General features: G+C 40.1%; 1 protein-coding gene across 1 annotated transcript in view; it reads left to right on the top strand.

Annotated features, from left to right (window-relative positions):
* Nucleotides 1-353: 353 nt before the first annotated feature.
* The window catches only part of ANKUB1 (ankyrin repeat and ubiquitin domain containing 1), a 31,272-nt gene continuing 18,096 nt past the window's right edge, over nt 354-13,529 (top strand). The window contains exons 1-3 of the mRNA XM_068988679.1: nt 354-443; nt 1,753-1,896; nt 9,716-9,932. Coding sequence (XP_068844780.1) covers nt 354-443; nt 1,753-1,896; nt 9,716-9,932 — 451 coding nt within the window. The remainder of the gene's footprint in view (nt 444-1,752; nt 1,897-9,715; nt 9,933-13,529) is intronic.

The raw sequence follows: 13,529 nt of genomic DNA on the forward strand, positions 1-13,529 counted from the left end.
AGGTCAGTGGACGGTGGTCACATCACAAATTATAATTCACATGTGGCATTTTTGTGTTACTTGCTTGACACCTGTTCACACTTGCCTCAACCATTGTCAAGCATGCTGGCTTCCGTAATAGAGGAACAGGTGGCTGTTGACTAATGCCATCTGCAGAGATACATTGCCTCCACTGGAGCTGCTGCCAGTGTCACCCGAGACTGTGGCCCTGCACAACTGCTCTCTCCACGTTCTCTCAACTCGCATTTGAGGCTGGACAGTAACAGTGGCCCCGGCCATCATTTTTAATTGTGAATTGGGATTCTCCCAGCTATACAATAGAATTTTGGGGAAAAGCTTCTTCTTTTGAGAAAATGAGAATTTTCGTAGCCTTTGAGGGGTCTTTTGAACCGTTTGATGTTTCAACAGATGAAACTGTGGAGGCTGTCAAGCTGATGATAAAGGTACGTATTTTGTCCCTGAGCCACTAAGATGTGTTTTAATTTTAACTACGCAGTGAAGCTTAAACTGTATGTGGGGTAAAGATATTATTGGGTACATTTTCAGCAAACAGGGAAGTAAAACTACTTGAAAATATCATTGTTTGCTTACATAATCACTTGTTAGATAATGTTAACTGTAAATATGCTAGACAGGAAAATTCTCGGGGTGGGGGGGAAATTTAACTTCTCTTCTCTTTATAAGATTCATATGTCTGTGCATTGGCCAGATAGTATTATTGCAATTCTTCATAAAAGGAGAAAAACAAAACACTAACTTTAGGCTGGGTAAGTAGAACATGCCAGTTATCAGACAATGGGTTGTGTGTTGAGCCAGCAACTATAAAGAACCAAAGGACTTGGGATGCAGAGGGGACTTTGGGGCTACAGTCTCATTTTGCATCCAGGAATAACTGCAGTTCAGAGAGGTTGACCATTAAATGAAGGATCGTGGAGCCAGAATAAGAAATAATTTGGGTGCAGTACTTTTCTTAAAAGTTTCTTATAAATGCTCACTCTAAAGTGGGAAATTAAGATAAATATTTAGGAACTGACCATCAAATGGTATTTAACTGGAGATGATCTATTCCCACTTGCTGAGGAGCATTTATTGAATCATAGTTATATGATATTTATTAATTACTATGACCTCTAAAATCTAGATCTTCTAACATAGAGGCTCTTAACCTTTATGTGTCATGGATCCCTTAGGCAGTCTGGTGAAGCCTATGGACTCCTTTTTAAATGCATAAAATAAAATGCATATCCACAAAAAGCAAACCAGTTATACTGAAATACAACTTTCAAAAATTAGAAAACAAATTGGTGACATGTGGGTTTCCTTATTAACACAGCAAGTGTTTTCAGTGTGTCTCATAACTATTACAGTTTCAAAGGAGATCAGTATAAATATTTTGAGATATCTGCAGCAACTATAATGGGATATGAAAATAGCTGTGATTTCTATTGATGACAAAGTCATAGGAACAGGCAATTACGGCTACTTTAGTTTGTTGCCTATATTCATAATGAAAATTCCAATTTTATTTGGAGTTAATAAAAACCAAATACACTTTTTTCCCATCTAAATTCTATCCATAAACTTTTGGGAATATCTAAAGACTCCAGGTTGAAAACCCCTGTCTAAGACTTCTTCCTTCTCTCCCAAACAATTTTATAATACCCAGTGGAAAATGTAAAAGAAAAGAGATTACATGGCTGGTCTAGTAATGTAGAGATGTGCTGTTTTCATAATGTGCTATTGATTTTAAAGGATTATTTCCACATTCCTCTCTCTGAAGATGAACAAGGCAGGAGGTATCTGGAGCTGACGTATGCTGGAGCAGCTCTAAAGGACAGCTGGAGTCTTGCTGATGTTGGAATATCATTTTGTTCAACTCTCAAATGCTTTGTTAAGGTATGATGGATGAACAGAGTAACATTTGTCCAAGATGTCTACCTCATTTTGGATGAACTTCTGGATAATTCAACCAAAGTGATTTCGTAACTTAGGAAGAGGTTTTCTCTTCTTGCCTTCCCCTCTCTTCCACTTGTAAAACTAGTCTTGGGCAAAAATCCATGCAGTAAGGCAAACAAGGCATGGAGACTGGATAGAGTTCCCTCATTAACTCCTTTTTTCCCTTCCCTCCTCTTTCCCCGTAAGTTGCCTGCCCCAAAATAGTCATCACAGAGCAACCCGTAAACCAATATGGAAGCAAGACCAAGGAGCAGATCTAGAATACTGATGTGAGAGAAAGAAGGTTAAGTCACTTCTTCAGGTTTACAACAGATTATGGGAATGAGGAAAGGGAAGAAATTCTCCGTAACAATAAAAATGAAGGGGCAGTTTCTACACTCAAATCCATCAGCACAGCCATTCATGAATTAGCTGTATGTACAAACGGAGACAGCATTTTCCACTTAGACTGTCCATAATCAGTGGTGCTTAATTTGGGATCCATGGCTGGGCTTTAAGAACAAAATCCTAAAATAGCAAAATATGCAAAACTATGTACCTGGAGACTTTTGGGGTGAAGGATCCTTAACTTTTAACAACTTCTCAAAGAGACAAGCAATATAAGAGTTGTTCTCTAAGGTAGAAATACTATTCAGTACTGGTTCTCTACTCCATATGAAAACACCAACCTCAAGGAACATAGTAAAGTACATATTCTTGGCTAAATGGGGCACTAATTTTCTCATATTTAGCATTTAGAAAATGTTAATGGTAGCTAAAGCTAACTCTTTGTTTTCATGTATTTTACTGATAGACTAAGTGGGAAGTCTATTTTTAAAAGGAATATTCTAAAATATTTACTATTATGTAGTAAAGATAAGTCACAGAAAAATAAACATTGTTTGATCCCCATTTAGGTAAATAAAAAGACTATATTTTTATATGTGTTTTTAATATCTTATAAGCATTTGTTCATGTATTTTTAAAGTTTATTTTCATTGCCACAACATTTGTTTATAATATTATATAATTTTAATGCATGCAATACTATATTTCTACTCCGTAAACTCTATAGCATGCTTGTCACTAGAAATTTAGTTTCCATTCATCTCTGTACCACTGATCCCCTTTACCCCTGTCATACCCCTTTACCTCCACTTCTTCCTGTCTGCTAACTATTACTCTGTTCACTGTATCTATGTCTTTGGTTTGATTTGTTCATCTTTTTGGTGTTGCTAGTTTGCTTTTTATCTTCCACATGGAGTGAAATCATATGATATTTGTCTTTCTCTGTCTGATTTTACTTAACATAAAATCCTCTGGGTCCATCATGTTGTCGTAAATGGCAAGATTTAATCATTTTATGGCCAAGTAGTTCCATTGTACACCCCCACACACAAATATATGTATATATATACCACATCTTCTTTATCCATTCTTTTGTTGATGGGCATTTAGGGTTGTTTCCATATCTTGGCTATGGTAAATGATGCTGCAATGAACACGGGCAGGGGGTACATATGTCTTTTTGAACTACTGTTGTGCTGTGCAGAAGCTTTTTAGTTCTATAGTTTGATATAGTACTGTTTTCCTTTTGTTCCCCTTGCCTGAGGAGACATACCTGGGAAAATATTTCCAAGACTAATGTCAAAGAGCATACTGCTTGTGTTCTTTTCTATCACATTTTATGGTTTCAGGTCCCACATTTAAGTCTTTAATCTATTCTGAGTTGACTTTTGTGCATGGTAGGAGATATTGATCTAGTTTCTTTCTTTTCTCTTTCTTTCTTCTTTTTTTTGCATGTGGTTTTCCAGTTTTCTCAACATTTATTGAAGAGACCATCCTTTTTCCATTTTATATTCTTTGCTCCTTTCATGTAAATTAATTGTCCATATATGTGTGGGTTTATTTCGGAGCTCTCAATTCTATTCCATGAATCTATTTTTCCCAATACCATGCCATTTTTATTGATATAGCTTTGTAATATAGTTTGAAACCAGAATGTGTGGTATCTTCAACTTTTTTGTTCTTTTGTCTCAAAACTGCTTTGGCTATTCAGTATCTTCTGTGGTTCCATATAAATTTTAGGATTTTTGTTGTTGTTGTTCTAGTTCTGTGAGAAATGTGCTTGGGACCTCGATGGAGATTGCGTTGACTCTGTAGACTGTTTTAGTTATTATGAACATTTTCATAATGTTGATTCTTTGTTTCTAAATACTTAAGTGTGTATTATGAAGCAAGAACAACATTCTCTTACAAAACTATGGTAATATTCAAGCCAGCATTTTCAACATTGCTGAGATATAATTATCTAACACAAGAACTGGCAAAGTTTTGTTTTTTTTTCTTTGCAGAAGGTTAGATAGTAAATATTTTAGGATTTGTAGGCCATATACTATCACAACAAGTCAACTTTTAAAAAAACTTTATTGGCATACAGTTGATTTACAATGTTGTGTTAGTTTCAGGTGTCCAATCATATTGATTCTTAGAACTAATGGAATATCTTTCTATTTCTTTGTGTTGTCTTCAGTTTCATTCAACAGTTTTAGAGTTTTCAGTGTACAAGTCTTTCGCCTCCTTGGTTAAATTTGTTGCTAGGTATTTTATCCTTTTCATTGTGATTATAAATGGGATTGCTTTCTTAATTTCTCTTTCTGCTAATTCATTGTTAGCATTTAGAAATGCAACAGATTCTTTGTCTTTTCTTTGTTCTTTTTTTTTCCCCTTTGGATGGTAATTGTTCTGTTGGTTTCTGCCATACAACAACATAAATCAGCCATAAGTGTATATATATCCCCTCCCTCTTGAAGGGTAAGGAGAGGGTGGGATGAATTGAGAGAGTAGCATTTTAATATTTACTTACTTATTTGGCATTACACAGAGACATTACTTTGCCAACAAAGGTCTGTCTAGTCAAGGCTGTGGTTTTTCCAGTAGTCATGTATGGATGTGAGAGTTGGACTGTGAAGAAAGCTGAGTGCTTTTGATGCTTTTGAACTGTGGTGTTGGAGAAGATTCTTGAGAGTCCTTGGATTGCAAGGAGATCCAACCAGCCCATTCTAAAGGAGATCAGTTCTGGGTATTCATTGGAAGGACTGATGTTGAAGCTGAAACTCCAATATTTTGGCCACCTGATGTGAAGAGCTGACTCATTGGAAAAGACTGATGCTGGGAAAGATTGAGGGCAGGAGGGGAAGGGGATGACAGAGGATGAGATGGTTGGATTGCATCACCAACTCAATCGACATGAGTTTGAGTAAACTCCGGGAATTGGTGATGAATGGGGAGGCCTGGCGTGCTGCAGTTTATGTGGTCGCAAAGAGTCAGACATGACTGAGCGACTGAACTGAATTGAACTGACTTATTTGGCTGCATTGGGTCTTTAGCTGTGGCACAGGGGATCTTCACTGTGGCGTTTGGGTTCTCTTATTGTGGCACATGAGCTTAGTTGCCCCAAGGCATGTGGGATCTTAGTTCCCCAACTAGGGATCGAACTTGCATCCCCTGAATTGCAAAGTGGATTCTCAACCACTGGACCATCAAGGAAGTCCCTAGAATTGCAACAGATTTTTGAAAGTTGATTTTGTACTCTCGAACTTTGTTTATTATTTCTAATAGATTTTTTTGTAGAGTCTTTAGGCTTTTCTCTATATAAAATCAAGTCATCCATAAATTGTGACAGCTTTACATCTTCCTTTCCAATTTGAATGCCTTTCATCTCTCTCTCTCTCTTTTTTTTTTTTTTTTTTTGCTTAATTGCTCTGACTAGAGCTTCCAATACCTTGCATAAGAGCGGCAAGAGTGGGCATCCTTTTCTTGTTTCTTATTTTAGAGGTATTGTTTTTATGTTCTTGAAAGATGCCTAATCATCAGAAAAGGAAATAAAAACAATTTCTTCTGCTTTTCTCCCTCTAATATTCAGAAAATTGTAGTATAATACATTTTTAAGCAGATTAAATTCCATGTTATTTCTTAAATGTCTTTCATGTCTTTAAATATGTATATACATAATGTGTTTTTGGAGAAGGCAATGACACCCCACTCCAGTACTCTTGCCTGGAAAATCCCATGGACGGAGGAGCCTGGAAGGCTGCAGTCCATGGGGTCGCTAAGGGTCAGACACGACTGAGCGACTTCACTTTCACTTTTCACTTTCATGCATTGGAGAAGGAAATGGCAACCCACTCCAGTGTTCTTGCCTGGAGAATCCCAGGGATCAGGGAGCCTGGCGGGCTGCCGTCTGTGGGGTCGCACAGAGTTGGACGCGACTGAAGCGACTTAGCAGCAGTAGCAGCGGCAGGTAGTACATTCACATGGTGCTCAATTCAAATGTTACAGAAGGATATACAATAAAAAGTCTCTCTCCTTCTTTTGGCCCCCAGTTTCTCTCCCCAAAGCAACCAATGTTCATAATTTTACTTACAAAAATATTTCACGACTTCTGCCAATTAAGCATCATCCATCACAGTGATACAAGCTGCCTTTGCACTGAACTCTAAACTTTCCCTAAAGTTCTAAACTACTAATGACAAGAATCAAATGTAGAGGTACAAGACTTTTCCAGAGAGTCCAGGAAGAATAGGATTATAAGTCACAGGACTGGCCAACACGAAGGGTTTAGTTAAAAACTCAGGTTCCACACATTCTTAATGATCTTTATTTTCTCCTTCTCTGGCAGAATTATATTTAGAGAATTTCCCCTGTGGCTCAGCAGTAAAGAATTTGCCTGCAATACAGGTTTGATTCCTGAGTCAGGAAGATCCCCTAGAGGAGGGCATGGCAACCCACTCCAGTATTCTTGCCTGGAGAATCCCATGGACAGAGGAACCTGGTGGGCTACCGTCCATATGGTTGCAAAGAGTAACTGAGCAACTGAGCATGCACGCATGCATGAAATAGATCTATGTATTTTCTTTATTGAAAAGTAAGACACTTTGTATGTATCTCTCACCATGGTGCCTCGGTTTGCTTATAAAGTAGAAAACCTAATTTTACATTTGTCAATAATGGTTAGTTTATGGAATTGCTTATTTAACAGTATCTGACTTTCTTGGGTATAACTACCAGTGTTTCAATGTTCAGAACATTCAGGGAGGGATATCATATAGATAAATGCCTTTTTTATAAATAGATAAGTCAGCAAGTTGCTGTTAATCAATGGTTACCTGCTCCTTCTCTGTAAAACCAATAGGAAGAAGCATCATCAATTGGTATGCCACAGTAGAACTTAAAATGTTCAGTTGCCAGTTCAGTTCAGTTCAGTTCAGTCGCTCAGTCGTGTCCGACTCTTTGTGACCCCACGAATTGCAGGACGCCAGGCCTCCCTGTCCATCACCAACTCCTGGAGTTCACTCAAACTCATGTCCATCAAGTTGGTGATGTCATCCAGCCATCTCATCCTCTGTCGTCCCCTTCTCCTCCTGCCCCCAATCCCTCCCAGCATCAGGGTCTTTTCCAATGAGTCAACTCTTCGCATGAGGTGGCCAAAGTATTGGAGTCCTTCCAATGAAGTCATGTCCAGTTCTTTGTGACCCTAGGGACTACAGCACACCAGGTTTCCCTATCCTTCACTAAAATGGGTTAGTGAACTTAAAATGGGTTTCCCACAAAAACAAAGCTTATAAAATGGTGAAAATACAGAGTTAAAATAGTGCAATGAGAACTGTGGTCCAGATGTGTTATGACTTATTTATTCAGTACATATTTATGGACAGTCCACTCTGTACTGGGTACTATTCTAGGCACTGGGTGACAACAATGAACAAAACTCAAGCAAGAGTTTCCAACATACCCCAGGTTAGAATGAAGGAGGCAAATATTTATTCATATTCTGAAAAATACCTTTTAAACTTATTTTTCTAACATCAAATAGCAGTTAGTTATTAAGGGTGATTTGGGGCTTTGCTGTTTTGTTTGTACATTCTGCATTTAATTCTAAATATAAATTAAAACCCAGATCAAGGGCTAACTTTAGGGAAATCAGAGTAATCATAAAAGAAATAAGAAATAACTATTACATAAAATATAATTTTTCTCTCTTCCTCACTATCTTTTTATTCAGATTTCATAGGAATTTCTTCCTGGCTATAAATATCATATGGATTAGGAGCTTTAATGGAGCTATAGGAAAACAGGAGTGTGATGAAAGACAAAGGGTGACTCCTATGTCCTTTCCATGTTTTCTGAGGGCGTTTATGAGGAGCTGTTGAGGAAAATGGTTCTAAGCACTTAAAATTCAATGAGCAGCTCTGCCTGCAGATTAGCTCAGCAGAAGAGAGCTCAACTGCTCCCAGTGATGTGAGTCCCCGAAATGGACCTCAGATAAGAGCGCCACAGCTTAAGCGATCATCAATAACACTACTCCTTAAAGGCTCTTTCAAAGATATCTGCGTGTTGCTCACATTGTGGCAATGTATTATCCGGGAGGTGCACAACGAATTTCATGTATTACAGACCCCAAAGCAGGGAGGGGTTCCTGCAGAAACCCAAGACAATTCTGATAGGAAGAAGCGGGAGGGGAGCAGGAGTTGGGCAAGGGAGCAGTGGCTGGCTGGAGCAGTCACTTGAGGAACCTGGAGGCCAGGCCAGCTTCTCAGTTTTGCTCAAGACCCTGTGAAACCAGTTACTGGGACCCTGGGTGGCAGCTCCGTGAGCTGACATCTGCTGTGGCAGCATCACGCTAAAGAAAAACAAGATCTTCCTGAATCCGCTAAAGAGAAAGTAAAGCCAGTTTCTCTTTTGTTGTTGTGGTTGTAAAGCGGAAAATTTTAGAAATTTTAGTAACCTTTCCTTCCTGCCCTTTCCGCATTGGCCCCTTTTGCTACGTTTTTTTAGTTCTGGTCTGATTGATTTAACTGTCTTAACAGATTAACATTCTCCTGAACATTCCTTCTTAACTCTCGGATATCTGAGTTCCATCTTAGATTCCAAAACAAAAAGAGCAAAGGAAACTTTTGTCACTTTTATTTAGTGAAAAGTGAAAGTGAAGTCACTTAGTCATATCGGACTCTTTTCGACCCCATGGTATGTAGCCTGCCAGGCTCCTCCATTCATGGGATTTTCCTGGCAAGAATACTGGAGTGGGTTGCCATTTCCTTCTCCAGGGGATCTTCTCGAGTACTTCCCTTTTTAAAACAGTAAAAGTAAATACATGCAGTTATTTAAAAAAAAAAAAAAGTCAAACCATACAAAAGAGGAAGAGCATAAAATGATAAGCAAAATTCTACTCCTACCCTGAGCTCAGTCCCACTCCCCACAGACAACCTCCTAGAAAGAGTTTTTTAATTGGCTGAGGTTTAGAATCCACAGTATTTCCTTATTAAAGTACATCATGATGGAGGAACTGTTACTAAACGAACACCTCCAGAAGCAGAGCATGGGTATATATGATCACCACTCCTCCTGGGTATCTGGGCCCATAGATAAGAAGTAAGAAGGGACTCAAAGCCCTGCCAAGTCTCCTTCACTTTTCTCAAAGCCATGCTAAGTCGCTTCTTTGTGACCCCATGGACTGGGCTCCTCTATCCATGGGATTCTCCAGGCAAGAATACTGGAGTGAGTTGCTATATCCTACTCCATCAGGGCTCACAAATATCTTCAGACAGAAGCGTGAGACTCAGACCAGAAGTCAAGGCACCTCACTGGGTCTTGCTTGCAACCTTAGTACCCATGCTGTAGGAGCTAGAGGCAGTGAGGGCAACACTCCAAGATGTTTGTCCCTCGTCCCAACCCCCAGATAAGACGTATTCTTGAGTTCTCTCCTTTTCTCTTCCCTTAGGAGGAAGATAAGCCCACTCTCTGTGTGTTCAACGCTGTGACCCAAGAGACCATGGCCATCATGGAGGGCATTTCCCTTCTTGGTAAAAAAGTGTCTGATCTGAGAACACTGATAGCTCTGAGATGTGGCTTCCCCGTGAGTGTCTTCTGTCTTCGGACCCCAGAGGGACTGGAGATGTATGACTGCAACCTGCTCAGGGACTACCAGACAGACCTCGGTACCCCCATGATGTGTGATAGCACCTACTACTCGGCACTCAGGTTCTTTGATACCAGATGCACCACAGGAGGGGGGTTGTTTCTAAACTAAAACCTCTATAGGTGCAGTGTGGATGTAAATTATCAAATTTATGTAAATTACCCCCCTTCTTTGAGGGGTCTCCGTGGTGGAGATAAAGAATAAACCTTCCAATGCAGGGACACGGGTTCCATTCCTGTGCAAGGAACTAAGAGCCCCACATGCTTTGGGGCAACTAAATAAGCCTGCTCACTGCAACTAGAGAAGCCTGCACGCCACACTGAAGACCCAGCACAGCAAAAAGAAAAAAAAAAAAAAAAACCCTCTTTGTTGTCTGGGTCTGTAGACTATAAATAAGAACCTTCTCACAGTCTCAAGAGCTTCCCCAGTGGCTCAGCAGTAAAGAATCTGCCTGCAATGCAGGAGATGCAGGAAATGCAGGTTCAGTCCCTGGGTCGGGAAGATCCCCTGGAGGAGGGCATGGCAACCCTCTCCAGTATTCTTGCCTGAAGATCCCTGTGGACAGAGGAGCCTGAAAGGCTACAGTCCATGGGGTTGCAAAGAGTCGGACATGACTGAGCATGCACACACTATGCTACACAAGTGGCATTTGTCTTCAAGCAGCTGATGACCTAGTTATTTAATGAAATGACAAAAGATAAGTGAGAAAACCAGGGTGACTTTTCTTCAGGCTTGTGCTGCTCAGGTCATGATGAGACACTTTAGAGACTGAAGAGAATTCAGAAATGGCCTGGTTCAACCTCTATTTTTTTTTTTTTTGGTTGCACCATGTGGCATCAGGATCTTACTTCCCCACAAAGGATCAAACCTGTGCCACCTGCAATGGAATTATGGAATCCTAATCATGGGACCACCGGGGAATTCCCCCAACCCATAATTTTTTATAGATTCAAAGAAAACAAAAAGATTCTATATGCTTAAATTACTTGCTTGGGGTATGTCAAGGATAACACACTTTAAAATGATCCTCAAAGAAGGAGGTGCTGAAGTTGACGTAAGTAGACAGGAGTCAGCAAATGATACAGAAAGCTGTCAGAGTCGGAAGCAGAACAGGGATTCTGCATTGTCACAGATGATGAAGAGACTGTTTGCTGGATGCTGGTAAAAGACCAAAGACAGTGTGTGATTAAAAACCTTTTGATCTGGCTTAAAGGTCATTGGTGAGCTCAGAGAGAGCAATTTCAATAAACCGGATGGAGACAGAAAGGTTGCAGGCATTACAAAGATTACAGGGATAAAGGGCTCTTTTGGTGATAGAATGTCTGAGAATTAACTTATCAAACACTGATCAAAGCTAAACATTTCCTAATGTTTGTGATTTTCTAATTTTATGACTTCAGGTTTAGCGACACATTATATAGGTCCAATAGACAAAAACATGCGCACACACACACACACACACACATACACCTTTTCTTGAATCAACCTATACAGGACAGAATGATGCCATTTGGTACTTCGCACTGTGAACACCTCATGGCATGTATTCATGGCCCAGACTGAGCATATCACATCTGAGCGACTATTCCAAGAAAAGGGTCCTGTCAGCTCAGGCTGCAAAATCTAGGTGGGCCCCAGTGCCCCTCAGCCGGACTTTAGGCCACTTAGAGACCTACTGTCTAGAGAAGGAAATGGCAACCCACTCCAGTGTTCTTGCCTGGAGAATCCCAGGGACGGGGGAGCCTGGTGGGCTGCCGTCTATGGGGTCGCACAGAGTCGGACACGACTGAAGCAACTTAGCAGTAGCAGCAGCAGAGACCTACTGTGCCATTTTAATTCCTTTTATATATGAGAAAACTGAGGCTCAGAGAAGTTAAGTGACCTTGTTCAAGGTCATATGGGTAATGAATAGTCATCTCACATTCAGGGTGGAGCTCTTTCCAACAACTTTTACTGTCAACCCAGTGTCTTTACTGATACCTATTTTATTTGTCCTCTTAAAGTTCTGATCAGTGTTCTGTTTTGATTTCCATTAAGGGAAACCCAAGCCAGAGACATGGTTTCCACGTTCAGAAAGAAAAAGCCCAAATCAGACAGGCAAATACTGTCCCCAGAGTATGCATGAGGAATCCAGGAACTTGGGATATAGGGACCACACAGGGAGAGGATGGAGACCTTCCCTAGAACGGGCACTGTTGCTTGCCCTTGCTTTCCTGAATAGCTGAGGCATGGTAGATGGGTTTGGAAGTAGAGAGTGGGTGGATCCAGGTTTTGTAAATATATACAATTTGGGGAACCCACTTTAAAAAATTAAGAGTAAAAAATTAGACAGTTCATGTAGGAAGAGTCCTTAAGTTTAAGCCTCATTAGTTTTACTTTTAGTTATAAATTTTAGTTGTACTTTCTGGAGCAACATAGCTCTTTAAAAATAAGTTGCTATTTTCTAACAGAATTCCTAAGCTTATGAAGGAATTTAATGTTTAACAAAGGAGGCATTACAGCTCAATTTGGATGGAAGGATTATCTACTAAATGGTGCTTACTAACTCGCCTAGAAATTTACTAGAAATTCCAAAGTTAAGCATTAAGAGAAAAACCATCCATTGTCACCTTTGATCTTTGAGAAATTAGAACTGCTTTACTACAAAAAACTGAAATTAATAGTTAAAACACCTGTAACATTTGTTCACGTAAAATACTCTGCTGGTGAGGGTCCTGGAATAGGCAGGTAAGTCTGGATTAACAATTGGTAAGATGGAAGAAGACAGAAGGTGAACCTTAGGGAGATTCAGCAGGGGCCCGGTAGGTGAATCAGCACCAGGAATTTATTTTGTTTTGTTGTTTGGTATTTAGTTGTCAAGTCCTGTAGGACTCTTTGAGACCCCACGGACTATAGCCTGCCAGGCTCCTCTGTCCATGGAATTTCCCAGGCAAGAATACTGGAGTGGGTTGTCATTTCCTTCTCTAGGGTATCTTCCCCACCCAGAGAGCCAACCCATGTCCCCTGCGTTGCAGGCAGATTCTTTACTGCTGAGCCACCAGGAATCAATGAATGAATGACATAAAAGGTAGGAAATGAGGCAAGCTGGTTGCTGACACTGGAGCCTCTGTCAACATGTAAGAGAAATCTAACCCCAGAGACTAGGATTCAGAATAAGAATTCTCCAGGTTCTGAGCTCAGAGAACAGAGGTGGGATCTCAGTTCTGAAACCCCAAAGGTAGAGTAGGATACTGAGACTTGTGCTCTGAGGCATAAGATGGGGGCTTGGTCTCTTATTCCTGGAGGAATAAAGCAAGTTATTAAAACAGGACAACATCTGATCAGGATGAATAGGAAGAGCAACTTTCCACCAAACTTCTGAGCTGCTGGCCTGCCATCTTAACACATCCTCTGCTACTGAAATTCAGACTGTTCCAGTCATTCAAATGGAGACTATGTGGCCTCACTGTGGAGGACCAAGGAGCCTAGGGTAGAGTGCTAAGCTAAAGCTTTTCAATGCTCATGTGTGAGAGATTTTCATAAATTAAAAACATAATAAGTCACTTTAGTTGGGAGATGATATCAATATACTTGGTACAGTGTTTAAAATCTCTTGTTTCTAGTGCTAGTCATAGAA

Source organism: Capricornis sumatraensis, chromosome 1 (genome assembly GCF_032405125.1).
Source record: "Capricornis sumatraensis isolate serow.1 chromosome 1, serow.2, whole genome shotgun sequence".
NCBI lineage: Eukaryota > Metazoa > Chordata > Mammalia > Artiodactyla > Bovidae > Capricornis > Capricornis sumatraensis.